Genomic DNA, 17851 nt, shown 5'->3' with positions numbered 1-17851 from the left:
TGTGTGGTGGAGTTGCCAGGGGATCTTTACATCCTTGGTTGTAATATTTTATGGTCAAATCCCTCAAGAGTCTGCCACTCACCAAAAGGTTTTCCCTCTGTTTCATACCAGCAGTGACGTGAACTTCTATAAGGTTCAATGGGTTTACATATTAAGACGTATCTGATTTTTATCATGATATACATGATATCTGCCCCTAAAGTAACTTCATAGCCAATTTATTCCTTAGTTAAGTGCACAAAATATGTTCTCTTTACGACATTTAATCTTTCGGGAATCATGGTATACACAGTGTTAACTAAGACAACACTTCTGGGGTTTTTTAGAGAAAAAAAGTAGATTTTACAAGTTCATGCTTGTCGTTGCTTTTGGGACATTTTTGAGCCAACGATAGAGAATGTAAACTGCTAGACCTGTAAATGGAAAAAGTGATAACTCGTATAAAATGTGTGTTTTAAGTAAAAGGGACAATGATGTAGTTCATTAAGTTACCACCGCAATAACCCTCCTTTGCATGCAATCTTTCTATATTTAGAGTTCTTGTAACACACGACTCTACATTGTTTGCCCTTACAAGTTCTTCTCACCTAAATTAATAAGAACTGATGTTAAGTGACTACTGGTGTATATTTAAGTTGAGAAAGGCATGCCGCATTAGAATGCTGTCAACATTTTGCTATCAGCAATGCACTCTCCTGCCGACTATAAAATGTTCACAATTAAAAGTCCAGTTTGCTGTTAAAAAAACGGGATTGTCTTGTTTCCTAAAGCCTCTGGGGAAACCACAGACCAATCGGTGCTGTCCACCTGCTACAGAGATTCAACAGAGGTTCATTGCTCTGCAGTTTTGAACCCAGATTCCACCCACGTCTCATTCTGTAATTAAACAAAAAACATATTTACTATTCTAACGCTTTGTTTCTACTCTGAAACACAAGCCTTTAATACACCCTTTTATAGTGTGCCTGCATTTGAGTGGAAAGAACCCTGGAACCTTAAATACCATTGTGGAAGCTGGAACTGGAAAGATTGTTAGCTTCTAACCTGAATTGTCCCTGATTTATCAAGTGTGTGGTAGTTTTTAAAGAGTTTTACATCAGATTCCTACCATAACTAGCCACACAGTGGCCAGTGATGAGCTAAAGTATCAGACAGGGATGGATCTATATTGCAAAGCAAGTAGACGTTCAGGCATTCATCTTTTATAGTGTATGGGACCGTCTTCCAAAGGGCTGAGAGTGTGAGCGGTCTATTCAAAACTGTCCTGATAATGCTTTGCTTGAACAAAGCCCCTGGTTACTCAACACCTTTACCATGAAAACAAATGTCAACCATTTGTGTAAGTCTTTGAACAGCTCAAAGCCTCATAAAGCAGTTGGAGGCTAGCCCACCAGATCAGGGGAGGCCATGGCCTCTCTCTTGTGGCTGAGGATTGCTCATCCTATGTATAGATCCCGCTCTTCTGCTTGGAGGGTGCTCAGTTCCTAGAATGCAGCAGCTGCACCAGGAGTTCCACTGTTGGCAGGGTGAAATTTGGAGAAAGCGCATGTTGTTTTGGCTCTATTTAGCAGTTTTCCCATCTTTAAAAGGAGTGGAATAAGCATGGGTTTGTGGGGCTGGTGTACTGTCAATTAAGGGCAAGTCACCCGCTCGTGAGTACTGGCAAAACACAGGTGCATGTCTAAATCACCCGGCAATAAGCTAAATCTCTGGTTTCTCTTGCCGGTCTTGTAGAAGCGAGAGCTGTTAAGTTATTCTGTCAAGTGATTTATCAGCCCACTACAGTTTGTGAATATGCCATTGGTACATGTAACATACAACATAATTCCTTGTAACTATTAATCTCTACAATTAAATTCATTATCAACTGGGAAAAGACTGTCCTATTTGAATGTTGAAATTAATCATTTAGCAGTAAACTAGTTATTTTAAGATTCCAAATAAAGTCTAGGAGTGCCAGACCCATACCTGAACTTTTATGATAACCTCTAAGTAAATAATATAATTTTTATTTATATTTAAACATACGGATATCCTGACAACTTGGTGTGGTTTCGGCACTCCTGTTCTTACTTTGTTCACCCCTTGTCTAATTAAAGAGATATACCATTGGCCAAATGGAGTCAACTATAAAATAATTGGAAAACTAAAGATTTAAGTTTTCAAGCTTAACCTGCATGCATTTAACTTGTATTTCAGTTTTATTATTTGCTAGTCTATACATTGTTTTGGTTGAACCATATGTTTAGACCACAATTACCATATTTCTTTATATTTTGTTGCATTTGCAGATTAACTTAATTTAAATTTATTGTGCAGTCAACAATTAATTATATCAACATACAAATTTACTATTCTCTCTGTTTTGAAAATGCTATTTTTCCTAGAAATTATGTAGGCCTCAACGATATTTCTTTTAAGTCAAATTATTTCCACAATACAAACAACTCTCTATAATCAACATCTGTTTATAAACGCACAGGAAAAGCATGTTTTGGTAATAAAATGTGTTATGAGAGTTTGACACCAGCCACGTACGTAATTCTGTAGTGAAGTGTAAGTGTGGAAGAGAATTCTCTGCATTCACTTGTAGCCACACTGCGAGCCCCTAAAGCCTACTTCATTGACTCAGGAGTGCTCAGCATGGCAGCTAGATTCTGACAGAAGAGGGAAAGACTTTGTGAGGAAGTGGCAAGTAAAGAAGATGAAAGGGGAGCAGAAGAGGAGAGCCCAGGAGAGATCAGCCTCGGCCTCAATGATAATTCAACTGGACAGAAATAAGGGTGACATCCTATGAAGATGGGGGCAGAGAGGTGGTGACAGGTCACTTCTGAGCTGCCCAACTGAAGTGTTACAAGGAAGGGCGAGGACATTTGGTACCAGGAAAAGCATGGTGTGGAATAATGTGGGGTGGTTAATCTAAAGGGAAAGTGATATCTACCCAAATATGCTAGAAAGAAAAACAAAATCGGCCTCAAAGAGGAAACCAGGGGGCTACAATGAACAAATCACTTAACCATGAAGACTTTTTAAGACCTTGGCCCAAGCCCAGTCCCAAACATAGTTAGATATGCAGAAAACAACCAAAGCAGGTCTCCCTGTTAGGATTACAAAATTATTCACATCTGTTATCTATGATTACCAATGATCTGCGGCTCGATCTAATTCTGGGCATTTAGCGAGCCCATGAAATTATCCTGGAAAAAAAAGTTTTTGCTTGGTGTACCATGGCAGAGCCAATTCAAGCACCACTTTTATCATACTGGAGAAAAAGCCCACTGAGATCTGCAAAGGTCCGGGTACAGCCATTGGACATTACTATCACTGATCTATTGTCATCATAAAAATCCACTGTCCTGTTCCCCTCAAATAAGCCAGATGGTTAAAGGCTACATCCAAATAGACTGCCACAAATATCACACCTTTTCTCTCCATCATGTATGAAAAAACTTTGAATGGAGTTGTAGTAAAGCCAAGACACAAACCGCTATGGAAATGCTATATATGATGTTGTCTCTTCTAACCGATCTCTAATCTTCAGTACTTTCAAGTCTAGCAGCCTACCTTATAGACCATGCCTCCTGGATTGCACTACTATTATGTATCCTATTCTGTGTCACCAGATACCACCTGCCAAGACAACCAAGATATAGCACTGACTTCTGAAAAGCTGACCCTTTTTATTGGAAGAAAATATGTGGTGACAGGTCATTTTTTACCCAACATATATTTATTGTGGTATTAAGGTCTATAGGTTTCCCATTCGTTCCTTCAAGAGCTGCATGTTTTTCTGCAGTTCCTGTGATTGTAGAAGATTAGAGTGTGTTGCGGTGCATTTTGCTTTCAACCCTTCAGAGTTTAATCAAGACCGAGCTAAGATGGTTTCTTTGGTGGACTGCCTAGTCAATCCTGCCTTGGCCTGAGCAACTTGTCTACAAACTAGTTCATATGTCTGTTTGGAGACTTTTTTTTTTGGACTTCTTACTTGCATCTAGGGGGGATATTATGATTTGGAGCATTCTGCCGAGGAAGCATTGTGTAATATTCAGCAAGGGGTAATGGATAGACTCATGTGACTCAATTCAGTCAATTCGCAGCTCAAACTACTTGGGTAGAATGAACTTGGTTAACTTATTTACTACAAGTTGCAAATAAGAAAAGGAAGATGAGCTCATTTGTCGCAGCACCCTACTTAATTTTTTTAATTCAGTGGTGTATTACTGTAAATTGAACATCAATTACAGGAAAGATGAAAAGCAAGGAGGAGTGGTGCGTTAGGAACTTACAGCCAGATTCATCATTGAAAATTGTGCTCGCAAAGGGCCAGATTCTGAGAATATGGCCCTTTGCGAGCGCAATTTTTGCATTTGGGATTCATCATCCCAATTGCAAAAATCGCTAATAGCAAAATCGCAAAATTGCGAGGAATTGCATTTAAGGAATCTCTATTTGAGATTCCTTAAAAGCAATTCATTAACCATTTTTAATTTGCGAATTCGCAATTTTTGGCCGCTATTTACAGCGAAGTCTGACTTCGTGGTAAATAGCGAAAGCTTAGAAAAATGCACTTTAGTGCATTTTTCTAAGTTGTATGTTAGACACACACATGTCCTTTGGACATGTGTGTGCGCAACATCAGTCTACATTTTCATTTCAGGGGTGCTACAGGGTGTCCTTTGGGCACCCCTGGCACCCTTGAAATCGCATCCTTATTTGCGATTAGCAAATTGCTAATCGCTAATAAGGATGCTGTAGGAATCGCAATTTTTTAGCGATTTCTACATGAATCCCGTTAATAATCGCTATTAAGGACTCGCAAAACGGGACAATGATGAATCTGGCTGTAAGTGTTTCATTAGCCATGAAATAAAGGCTTCCTCTTCATATTTAATTGTGACTTATCTTTGTGGTGCCAAGTCATTACTATACATGCTTTTTCCTAAGTTGTTGCCAACCCTAAAATATCGCTTCTTCCCCCTTAGACAGTTTATGGGCTAATTGTACTATATTATTCAGCCCCTGCAGCACTTTCATATTTTGTATCCGATAGATCACACTGTCTGACCTGGTTTTGATTAGAGGTTTAAATCAAATTACAATCTAGGATAAATATCCTCTCATGAAGGGCATTTTAAAGTAAAGGCGAGGAGCATGAATATTCACTAGACTTGAATTGCAAGCTGCTTATCGTTTCTGTAAGTAAAGGATGGTGGAGAGGGGAAAAGACGTTCCGCACCTGATTTGGGCATTTTTAATATGTAATGCCATTTTGGTTCTGCAATGTTCCTGCCGTTTTTCAACATATTATGTATTCAGTATTTCTTATGTTTTGAACTTATTTGTATTGCTATACCTGAACCCAGTGTGATCAGGACTCTATCTGCATCACTTGTCTTGTAAATCTGAGAAGTGAGTTTGAGAAGGAGAAATTGTGTCTTGCATTTGCATTAAATACTTCTGGCATCTCCGTGGATTTGCAGCCAACATCCGTTAATTTGGAATGGCCTTCTCCTCCTAATGTAAATATAGCCTCAAACCTTTCTTAGATTTGCACATTTTTAAGAACGTTGAGAAATAACCAGTGTTGTAAGTTGTTCTACAGAGGAAAATACGAAAATTGTTTTTTTGCTGGAATAATCAAGCTGAACGGGCATTTAATATACCCAAAAGTATGTTCACTGTAGAATCAGTTTGTCATCCTGATAATTCTAATAGACATCTCTGAAAGAGCCAAAGGGACAGTGTTACAAAGAAGATGGACAAGAACATCCTGTGTTCTTTGTCTAATGTTTTGCCAGAGAGTTCCTGGAATTATTTAGTTCTTGTTGGAGAGCTTTTAGATCTGAAGATGGCTTCTAATGAATGGACACCACAGAACTGATTATAATGAAAAATGATCATTAGAGCTCACATTATATATGAAATCTTCAATGCTGGAGTAGTCTTCAAGGTAGATGGACATTTTTCTATTCACAGTGCGATATTACTATGACTATCATATGCATTTCTCATGGTAAGAATCTTTTGGCTGATGCACTATCTTGTGAGATGGCGCAAGAACAAATGGATGCACAGTAATTAAAGGAATGCAGGGATTCTGCTGGGAAAGCAGAACTATGCTTTGGTATAACAGGAGGTCAGAATATAGGGATAAATCTGATTAGCTCACAAGTGCCTCACCTGAACTCCTAACCTTTCCAGAGTAGCAGCTGATTTTGGCAAACCTAGAACATGAACCTCTAGTCCCCAAGGGAACTATGGAAACAGATCATCACCTTCCGGTTTCTACCTCATGCATGTCCATAGTAAACAAAAGGAAGGCACCAAGGAAGCTTGCAAAATATTTATGAAAACTAGCGTAGTCTAATTTGAGGCAGATGAGTTGCGATAAGTAAACAGATCCAACTAAGCAACATAGCCAGCATTACTAGCAGGCTGTATACAGTGAACAACCCTACTATGGCAACTTGTATATCTATCTAGGCCTACCTTCCCTATGTGAAAACAGGGATATATTAGTGATCTCTGTGATTAGCAACAGACCCCATACCTGATGTGTGTAGTGAGGTGGTCCGTATCATAGGTGTAAACTCCATTTACGCAAGGCTGCTGCTTTCATTCCAGGACCTGTCTCTCTGCTGGAATTTTCCTCTCTGCCTCCAAGGGGGGGCAAGACCCGGTTTATATGAGAAGAACTACTGTGTTGGAAAAATGCAGCTGTGATCCCTTGTCATGCCTACAAATTTAAGGAGATGTTGCTTACCGGACACAAGAAAACAGTACACCGTGTTGTTCGACCTTAAACTAAATGTTCAGACTGAATCCAAAGAAGATTCACTGAATAACAAGTATTATGTATGCTTTATTTCCAAAATAACATTGTCACAATAACACATGTATTATATGTGGTTGGGCAAAGCAGTGGCAGGCTAAAACAGCTAAAATCCAAGACTAAGGAAGACGCAGAGTGGACCCAAAAAGGAAATCACTACAATGTCATCCTGATACTTCTAACAGACATCTCTAAAAGAGCCAAAGGGTAAGTATTGTTACAAAGATGATAATGGGCAAGAACATCCTGTGTTCTTTGTCTTATGTTTTGCCAGAGAGTGTCTGGAATTACTTGGTGCTTGTAAGAGCTTTTAGATATGAAGATGACTTATAATGAATGGGCACTTTAGAACTGTTTTTAATTAAAATCAATCATTAGAGTTTACAGTATATATGAAATCTTCAGTGCTGAAATAGTCTTCATGGTAGGTGGATATATTTTTTCGCACAGTGCCACATTACTATTGCATGCATTTCTGATGCTAAGAATCTTTTCGCTGATGCACTATCGTGTGGCTATCCATAGTCAGAACTCAGTTATGATCAGTGCTTATGATTTTCTCATCAAACAGCTAAATGTGTCCATTCTTTCTTAAACAAAATGAGATGGCTCAAGAACAAATTGAGGCAAAATAATTAAAAGACCTTCATGGAAGGAATCTTTTAGTTTGTTGAAATTAGTTGTATTTCAATCAACTAGCCATTTAGCCAAAAAAAGAAATTCAGTAAGATGTGATAATTTTTTGTCATTCTGCTATTTCTCACATTTAGAAGTGCCTTGGACTACTTTGGATTTTACTACCTTTCTGGTGGCCAGCTGTTCCTTCTGGTGTTCAATAATACGTTCTTACCTGCCCAATGTCTGCCCATCATACATCCACACATTCCAAGATGTTTACTGTCTTTACCAATGGCCTGTGAACACTGGATTGATTCCTACAATGGATCTTTTTCCTTCAGGCGGATTTCAGATAATAATGGCTACAGTAGACACCTCTTCAAGAAGGCCAGTTTTTCTTTTGTACCTATGCTACCTACACCAAATGAAATGGCTCAATGTTTTTGAATGGACCTATTTCATCATCCTGGATTACCTCATATAATTATGTTTGTGAGAAACTCCAGATCTTTCACATTTTTGGAAGGCTCTGTGTAAAGTATTAACAAATTAAACAAGCGATTTCCTCTGGTTATCATTCCCAGTCTAACGGGCAACCAGGGCAAACAAATTAAAGGTTGGACAGTTTCTGCAATGGTATTTTAATGCAACTCAGGATATTTGGGCTTTCTGATTACCAGTTACTGGATTTTCTTACAACAATGGGACTCGCAGAGCTAGCAAAATTTTACCTTTTTTTCCTGTATGTAAGGTTTTCAGCCAAGAGTTTTTCGTTCTTCTCTGTGCATTGACCCTTAAGTTCCTGTGGCTACGGATCATTTGAATGAGCTACTGAAACATTGACAATTGGTTTTTGAGGTTTATGCTATTTTGAAGTTGAGGTGATGGAATATGCTGAGAAATCAAGAACAAACTATTCTTTTGTTCCTGGAATTAAAGTTTAACTATCGTCTTTTTTTTTTTCTTCCTTCACTGGCCACAACAATTGTGTCCATTTGTAATTCACCATCAGATTAATCCTGTGACATTTTGCTTGAAGTTACCATGTGCTAGGAACTCTCCTTGAGTGACGAGAGTGCAGTGGAAGACAGTCCACTTATAGCACAACCAAGAAACAGATTGTAGGACTCCATGTTGATCATGTGGCTGGGTGTCCTCCCAGATTAGACCAGACCATTGTTTCTGCATGTAGTCACTGTGAGGGGTGCTGTGAATCTTGTAAGGACCCGTGGGTGGGAGGAGCTGTGGCAAGACTTCAGAGTTTGGTATTGGACTTAAGATGTCAAACTTGGTCTTCGTTGTGTATCTCATTGATGTGTGTATGGAAGAAAGGTGCATACAAGGTCTTAGAAATGCCATTTCCAAGACGCTGTCTATTCAGGATTCTTGAGTGAGCATCCCAATCAATATGAAATTGTGTCTTTTCTTGTGATGTCAGTTCTGTTTGATTCATATATAAATCAGGTATTGACAAGTAGAACATGCACCACAACAAGTGTTCCATTGTTTTCTGCCGCTATGCATCTTTTACTGGATTTTCTGGCTTAGATCGTCAGTCTGCCTGATATCAGTGAGAAATATGGGTGCCTTGTTTATCTACTTCTGAATTAATAGTCCTCTTTAAACAAGAGCTACTAGATTGCCACATATGTTTTGATTGTGGGATTATCCTCTTAACTGGGACCTTCCTACAGAGAGACAATGCACCTTTCACATGTCAAGTGTCTCCATAAGATGGTCCTGGTGTGGTATGGCACCATGACTACTGGGTAGAGTCGTACTGTCCTTAAACTTGGCGAGTTTACATTATAAGATATCTCCATACCTTGCAGACTTTTCAAATAGTCATTGCTGTCCTAATTATGGCATATATTATTAAAACTCATGTATCCTTGGTTTATAAAAACCTTGACAAATAGTCAATGAGGCCACAGAAATAATTATTTTGATTCATATTCAAATCGGTAACAATTAAAAGCATAAAAGAAATAAATTATCCTCTATACACAACTAGTTTAATAATACCAATTGTTAAATTTCAATTAATCCGTTTCAATCACATAAACAGTCATAATATATTGGAGTGTAAACTGCATAATACTTTAACAAATGTTTGTCATTCATGAAATAATAACCACAATTTACACGACATAACCCTTCTACATTATCCTAGTTTAGTATGACGCCCTGACCATTTTAGGAGGGGATTGCACCTACTGGGAGTTTCTGGGCTAAATAGTTTTTGCATCCATTATGTCAACAGGTTCCCTGCTACGTAACAAAAGGGAAACCCATTTTTGGCTGTTAGATCCCCATGTTAATCACTTCAAGTGGTATAGATCCCCATGTTAATCACTTCAAGTGGTATAAATGTTCTATCTTCTAGTCCTCTTCCCTCAACCAATAAATAAGCCATTTATTTGGGAGACCTCTTCTAGCTTCCTTTGCAGTTAAGACCAGAACACATCTGCACTGCAGGTGCTTAAATACTCTCCTCACCATTACCTGAGTAGTTTAGATTATCCAGTATTAAGGGTGTCTTTCATAGATTCACATGCCTGAATCATTCCCCGTCGTCGAGACGGGAGCCTCCGGTACATAGAAAAGTAATGTCCTATAGACATACATAGAGAAAAATAGGCCTAAGGTCCTCCCCTTAGTAGCCTATCCTTGTCCTTATGTAAAAAGCTTCCTTTGCAGCTAAGACCAGAACACATCTGCACTGCAGGTGCTTAAATACTCTCCTCACCATTACCTGAGTAGTTTAGATTGTTTTGTATTGGAATGATAAAACACATAGTAAATCCATACTTCTTTACCAAGTCTTTTCCTGCAAGGAATACTGGTTAGCCATGTAGAGAATATACGAATTCTGTGAACATGTTACAAAAGACATTTTGGAGTGCGCATAAGTATGCCAATAGTTTTGTATGTCCGAATTTTCCTGGAATATTCATATACAATTTGTACACATAAAAAGGAAGGTGTCACCTAGGTTGCATATTTACCATTTTAGTGGCGAGTGACCAAGGCAGACAGAGCCGGACTGGGAACGTAAACTGGCCCTGGCACTTTTAATCGAACTGGCCGTGGGGAGGGGGTGATGGGGGGTGGAGGGGGTCTGAGGCATCAGTGTGAAAAACACTGCACTGCTTTTGTTACAGGGGGAGATATTGCAGCTATCCTGCAAACCGCCCCTGGTAACAAGTCGCCCTCCATGGATCCAAAATTGGACCCACCCTGGCGGCCCACCGGGGAAGCGCCCGGTGCCCACTATGGCCAGTTTGGCCCTGAAGGCAGAAGGAAATATCTAAAGGAGTACTCCTGTAGTTTCACTCATGTAGTCTGTAAATCCACAAATGAGTCTGAGCATATGTGTACATCTTTTACATTTTAAATGTCTCGAAGTGCATCCGGATTCAACGTAAAATTATGAACTGAAAGTACATAGGTCGCACACTGCTCCACCCACCAGTGGGTATACCCCTGAGCATCATCGTAAATCAGTGGCGGCTGGTGACATTTGAAAGTGGTGAGGCGTAAAATGATTGTTGTACTGCACTGTGGCGAGCGAGCTCGACCAACCTATGGAGGGTTCGCCAAAAGCGGTACAAAAGGGGGCATAAGAACGGTGATGGATTAAACCCAGATCTTTTGACTGAGTGTGAGGGTTTGATTGATTCAGATGCTCCGTCCATCACCACCCCCTTTTGTACCACTTTTGGCTGCCATAAGTGTGGCAGGGTATGCTCAGACGTGAGTCCCTTGTTCACTTTGCCACTGGATTCAAGCAAGCTGGGCTGAAGACGGCTGGAATGCCAGAAACCGGTCCTCGGAAGCTTGTTTCTGGTCTAGGGAAGACATGGCTTGGCAGTTCGGGCTGGACTGTTCCCATGAGGCACAGGGTCAGACTGATTTGCATATAGCCATGTCTGAACTGGGGTGGCAGAGTGGGCTAAAGAACGGTGAGGGATTAAACCCAGATCTTTTGACTGAGTGTGAGGGTTTGATTGATTCAGATGCTCCGTCCATCACCACCCCCTTTTGTACCGGGGAATTAATCCATCGCGTTCTTTGAAGTAACCTAGTATTAAATCGCAGTATACCTTTTCCGTTTCACCTACTTACATGTAAACCAGAAAGAAGAGGTAATTCAGACATACACAGGGAGATTAAAGCGTCAGACTATTAGCTCATGCCAAAATGTAATCTTCATGACCACTTTATAGTAAAGGCAACAGTCTCTCTCATTGCAGCGTTATCACGGAACCTGCAGCCAGCTTGTGCATACAGTTTTAGAACCCTAAAGCATCCCAAGCACGGCACAACAAATGATTCCCAGACGTCTTTTGAGTCTTGAAACAAAGAGGAAGTTGCGGGGAAATATTGTAACGCCCTGCCTGTGAAACTGCATGTTAGATCAATGAGTATGCCTAAAAATCAGTTATATACAGCTAAAAGGGCATACTCCCAAATTTGAAGTGAAAAGTTAATGTTTTTTTATACAGCTATTTCAAATTTATTTAAAAAAAAGTTTAAAACCCACACTTATACACATGTGCAATCCCACCAAAGAGTGATGCTGGCCGGATGCTGATCTTCAGCAGCAAGACACCAATGCTCAGGTTAATCTAGGTCTAACTCACAAATCCCTGGAAGGTCTTAGGTAATCAGTAACCAACCATGAATATGTCTGCAGCTGTTTCTGGAGATGCACTCAACAGGACCTTGAATAATCTCAAACAGTTGCCTCAACCACAGATCCCTGTGCCAAAAAAAATCAAACTGTTTTAGTCTGTTATCAAACTGATCTACACACGTTACTGGGGATTGTCCCTCAAACGCTTGGATGTCATATTTACCCAGCTTCTTCCGAAACTGACGGGCGCCCATGAATCAAACGTTACCCAACTACAGCCCGATGTTCCTTTACCACCTAGAACTAAAATCCTCAGACCTGCTGTTATCTCACAATTATCAAATTATTTGGAAACAAATAACCTCTGCAGTGACTTTCAGACTGTGTAGCGGTACTGAAAATACATTACTAAGCATCAAATAACTGCTTTCCACAATGACCAGAGTAAGGATCCTCGTAGACATGCTTTATGTATTCGATACAGTAGATTAAAAAAGAATCATCTAATGTGCCAGTGAACACTTTTGGCACAGACAAAATTGTACTCTAGTGGTTCCGTTATTCCTCTGAAACTTTACCTAGCAAGTAAAGCTTGGTCCCCTCCTCCTTAAAATATCACAAGGGCTTCCAAGAGTTTTCCAAAAAGTCCTTGCCGACAACTACACCACTGAAGGCCTTCCACAGCAGGCATATCACTGGTTAGTCATTTAAGATCACAGTTAAATTGAAAGAAAGCTCTAATAATAATGAAAACCAGTCAGGGTATCGGCTTTTCCCTTTTGAAATGCAATGTACATGCATACATAAATACAGAGGGTGACGTGCTGTTTGCACGCTGTGGTGCACAGTGGAAGTCATGTTTATGAACACAATTAAATAAGGGGAGTAGAAATTAGAACATTCAAATGCTAATTTCATCATTGGCGAGAAAACCAAGGAAATCACTAGGGAAGTATTAATAATGCATCCAATTGAATTTAGAAACAAACAAACGACAAAGGGATTGAACTGTCACACCTACTGTTTGTCAAAGATTAAGAAACCTTGTTAGGGAGCTCACGAACAGTCAGTAGTCCATCAGTGAGCTGCTGGGATTTTACACGAGTGTTCCATGGCCCATGATATAGGTGTGTTAGCCAGGACACCCTCTGGCACCCACAGCAATATGTAATTACTAAGTGCTAAAGCTGGGCCATTACAGAAAATACCGCACATTATCACAGACCTGGCAGGCAATGTGTGCAGGAGAGCCAGTGTGAGCGGGAAGAAGCAAGTGAACAGCAAGGGGAGGGGGGGTGTGAGGGAGGGGACTCGTAATTTTTGAACAGCCGCGGGAATGTGGGAGGAAGAAGAGTGTGAAAAGGGAGATGTCTTGTGAGGCCACAATGAAAAACGTTTTTTAAAAAACAATAATAAAACAAATACCTGAAACAACAAAAATCGCCTGCTCATTACAGCCTGAGACGAGGCCTTGGTCCGACCACAAGATGGTTTCTGGCTGCTCTGAAACAAACCCACGTGTGACACACTGGAAGCAGCCATCTCGAGTCTGCGCAGACTCGATTTCTCAGTTTCCAGTCTGTTTACAGCCTCAACCCCACCCTTTCCCAACACGTCACAGTGACGAGTTGGGAAAGGGTGGGGTGACCAATTCTCCACTCCCTGATTGACGTGAAGCCCTGGCGCTACAGGGCTTCGCTGTAAAACGCCCAGGGCTGATTTCATCCTCACTGCATCAGGGGGTGGAGACTGGCATGCAACTCCATGCTTTTGCTGAGCTGATGACATCACAAGCCCCAGGGCAGTGAGATCGTCATGCCGGCAAAAGCTGTAGAGTTTGTCACTCAGCGTCAACCTCGCTGCAGAATGAATCATCGCAGGCAGTGTGTGCGCACCCCCGACCCTGAAAAAAAAAAGACGAAACGAATGTTTCATGTTTAGGCTGTGTGTTCACTGTGTCTGTAACACAAAACAGTGAAACACAACACTTTGCTTTTTTGACCAGTGCCAGCTAAAGTAAAGGGGGCGGAGCCCCGACGCCCTGAAGTAGAAACCGCCACTGTCGTAAATGCAGTTCTTTGAAGCGTGTGCGCTTTTCGTAGAATCTCAAGTGTGACTGCAAAGTTGCAGGCCAACTCTGGACACCGGTGTTTCAGGATTGTTATCCTTCATCTGCAGAGTTTAGGCAGCTCTTCAGGGTTTGCTATGCAGGCTGCCAAGTATTAACGGGTCTGGTACCTCTAACGGCGCGCAGGTGGTAACCTGAGCTCGTCGGCTCATGTGGCTCGAGGGAGCCATATTAAGTGAAAGTCCATAGGTCGCACACTGCTCTGAACGGCATCTACCATGATGCCTAGGGGCGACTCTGCTGGGAGGTGAAGCAGTATGCTCCCACACCAGTTTCTTGTTTAAAGGCTCCCTTGAGCCGCTTTGAGCTGACGAGCTCGTGGAGAGGCACCTGCGCTCCTGGAGAGATACTGCGATCCATGAATACGGCCGCCTGCTCAGCAACCCCAAATAATTTTGCCTAATCTCTGCTGATGACTGATAATAATCCAGAAACACGTGTCCAGAGATGGCCAGCACTAATTTGCACCCACCTGGTGAAACACTCAAGAGACTTTCCAAGTGTACTCGCTTGGCAAACTGAACTGCATCTACCATGAAGCCTAGGGGCGACTCTGCTGGGAGGTGAAGCAGTGTGCTCTCGCACAGTTTCTTCTTCTAAAATTATGAACTAATCTATGCATTACCTGGATCAAATATAGTTTAAAGAGTGCTGGAACTCAAGAACTATTACTGTGGCTAAATGGAGCAGAAACATAAATGTTCTGGTTTACTATCCGCATTAAAATCTTACTTATTTGATCCACCTGTTTTACCAGAACCCTCCCTAGCAATGAAAGTTTTACCAGAACCCTCCCTAGCAATGAAAGTCTACAACCATATAGTTACTGAAATCACCTTTAGTAGAAAATCATCTTGTCCTTTAGCAAGGTCCTCTGAAATAGTTTGACACCGAAACAGTGTTAGTTGATGCATTTTTTTAGACTGAGGCAACATATTCCTATATCTGGCGTTGAATTGTCTGTTTGACAGTCACTTACTTGTCAAAGTTGTTTACACTTTTTTTTGTACCACCCCCACTCATGTAACCATGTATTTGCACTGTGCTATTCACAACCCCCTTATTTTACGTTTTACTTAATCATAGTATGTTGTTGAAAAATATATTTATATACAAATTGTCGAATGACATTTGCTTTGCTGTTTGACTTTGTTATAACCACGTGCATACTAGTTGTTGGAATGGCACCAAGCACAATCTATAAGGAAAACCATAAAAGTCCTATAGGATTACTGAAAATCTGTAACCAGTTGCTGAAATGATTTGCTCTTTGGAATCCCTTTGTTTTAATTAATTGTACCCAGACATCAGACATGTCATTTACTACTTTCCTAACATACTCGGGTTGATTTTTCACTACACACTTATAGAACATTATTTTGCCAACCCGATCATATGCAGTGCTTCGTTACTACGTGGTTAGATTTGCTCTGGGTACCAAATATACATGTACACCCATTTTATCCTAAAAATGTGGAATTCTTTGTCTCGTACTTTTTATTTGATTCAGATGAATTTTTATGGCCTAAACCAAAGCTTTGTTACCAACAAGAGGTAAAAGGAAATAAAATGCTGACCTAGTTTTGGAATACTTATTTTTCCTTAAAGCAGACAATGTCCTTGCGTTTTTCTAGGGTGAAGAACACATAACCACATGTGTTTATGGCATGTTCAGGTTGTAATCCATATCCTGCGTTTAATTTTGTCCTTGGAAATTTATATTTCTTGCTATTACCTTTATGGAATCACTTTTATTTGAATCTAGTACTAAAACAATGAAGGAGCTTTAGGCTAGTTTTACTGATATAAACATTTTCATCCCGTATCACTCTTTTTGATTCAACTGTAACAGAGTGAATTTTGTGTCTGTGAAGCACAACTAGGTTGCACAATGAGAGCAATGGCATTGGGTCTGGTCCCTGAAATTATTGAAAACTTTGGTGCCTGTATATTTAGAAAAATTATGACATTTTAAAGACCTTTAACCTGCCTTTGACAAACTCATTTATATATTTATTTGTATTGAAAAACCATTCTTGTCTCCCTTTTCAGCTTGAAAGAGAACTTACCTATGAGAAATTTGCAGCCTGGACAAATCCAGAAATGGACACAAACAAGGTTGAGCTATTTTTACCGCGGTTTAAATTGGAAGAGAATTATGATTTGAAACCATTCCTCACCAGCCTGGGAATGCTGGATGCATTTGATGAAGACAAATGTGACTTCTCTGGAATGTCAGATAGCAATGATCTGGTGTTGTCAAAGGTGGTTCACAAGGCATTCGTTGATGTCAATGAGGAAGGCACAGAAGCGGCTGCTGCCACCGCAGCAATGATGGTGGAGATAACTTCACTAAGGCCCAGAGATCCAAGGTTCATGGCAGACCATCCTTTCCTGTTCTTTATCAGGCACAACAAGACACGCAACATCCTTTTCTGTGGCCGATTCTGCTCTCCATAAATGGAAAAATACCATAAAATAACCCTCTGCACCTCCTCAAAATGTTTTGTTCCTAACTGATATGTGGATGTTGTCTTGGACTCCCAGAAGTAAACCTTAATTTCGCAGTAGTTTGTAATAATTGGATTGGTTTCACATACATTTTACAAAGAAAATTGAAAATGTTGCAAAAGTTTATAAATCTAACTATTTCCATTGCCTTTACGGTGCACCTTTTTAACCGCTATGGTCAGAATGCAGAACACACTTCATTTTGTTCTTCATTGTTAAATGAAGAAAAAATATTTCCTGTATGACACTTGTCATTTTTTAGGTATGTGTTACACAAAAACATGATCATGATGACATGTCGGCATTCTTATAAAAGCAATGCCGGAGTTGTATAAATTCAGCATTTTCATGCAGGGTAATGTTGCATAGTATGCCTTTCTGGAGAAAACACAATATATTGTAGACTGCTAGACTTGTGGATTGAAAAAACAACGTTCCAAGAATTAACTTTAAGTTGATTTAGTGATCACATTTGAACTGCACTCAGTAAGCCTCCAAAGCAATAACCATATTTAAATTTTACAGAGAGGACTATAGTTTCAATATAAAATGTCCTTATATAGCACATGGCTGCCTTGCTTGTCCTCTTTCTCCATACAATTAAATAAAGATCTTATGCACAATTAATATTTGCTTTATGGTAATATGTTTGTTATACTAGTGGTTTTTATTTAGCAAAAAATTATAATGCTCTGAACAGTTTACATGTGCTGATCCAAGTGACTATTAAATTATGTTCATTAAAAATCCAATTCATTGTATTAGTCACGAATTGATTTGTCTTAATAAGAGGAAAAAAGAAGTTGGTGGGAACAGACAGATTACTGCAGTCCACCCAGGACACTGGCGTGCTGGAGGTTTACTGATCTAGAGTTTTGAGGTCTGGTTCATCTAAACGTTTTTCCTTTATATGAACAAAAGCAGAAATTACTCCACTGCAGGCTCGGTAACACCCACAAGCACACATTTAGAAAAAAGCCTCTACATAGAGGATTAGGAAGTGAGCAGAAGGCAACATGGAACCTACAGAATCTTTGTGGTAGAGACGCTGGCAAAGCATAGAAAGTGCCTCTTCAACCAAGCCTCCTGAGTTGTCCGGCACTACTAAAGTACTTGAAAGCCC

At 40.1% G+C, this 17851-nt stretch overlaps 1 protein-coding gene across 2 annotated transcripts in view; it reads left to right on the top strand.

Annotated features, from left to right (window-relative positions):
• The window catches only part of LOC147722426 (serpin B6-like), a 393526-nt gene extending 376037 nt beyond the window's left edge, over positions 1 to 17489 (top strand). For both annotated transcript variants that reach the window (XM_086964945.1, XM_086964944.1), the window contains exon 7: positions 16270 to 17489. In XM_086964945.1, coding sequence (XP_086821071.1) covers positions 16270 to 16677 — 408 coding nt within the window. In that variant the 3' untranslated portion in view covers positions 16678 to 17489. The remainder of the gene's footprint in view (positions 1 to 16269) is intronic.
• The last annotated feature ends 362 nt before the right edge of the window (positions 17490 to 17851 follow it).

The sequence above is a fragment of the Lissotriton vulgaris genome, chromosome 4_1 (genome assembly GCF_964263255.1).
Source record: "Lissotriton vulgaris chromosome 4_1, aLisVul1.2, whole genome shotgun sequence".
In the NCBI taxonomy this organism is placed as follows: Eukaryota; Metazoa; Chordata; class Amphibia; order Caudata; family Salamandridae; genus Lissotriton; species Lissotriton vulgaris.
Note: the sequence above shows the minus strand (reverse complement) of the source record. Positions and strands in the feature narration are given on the sequence as shown.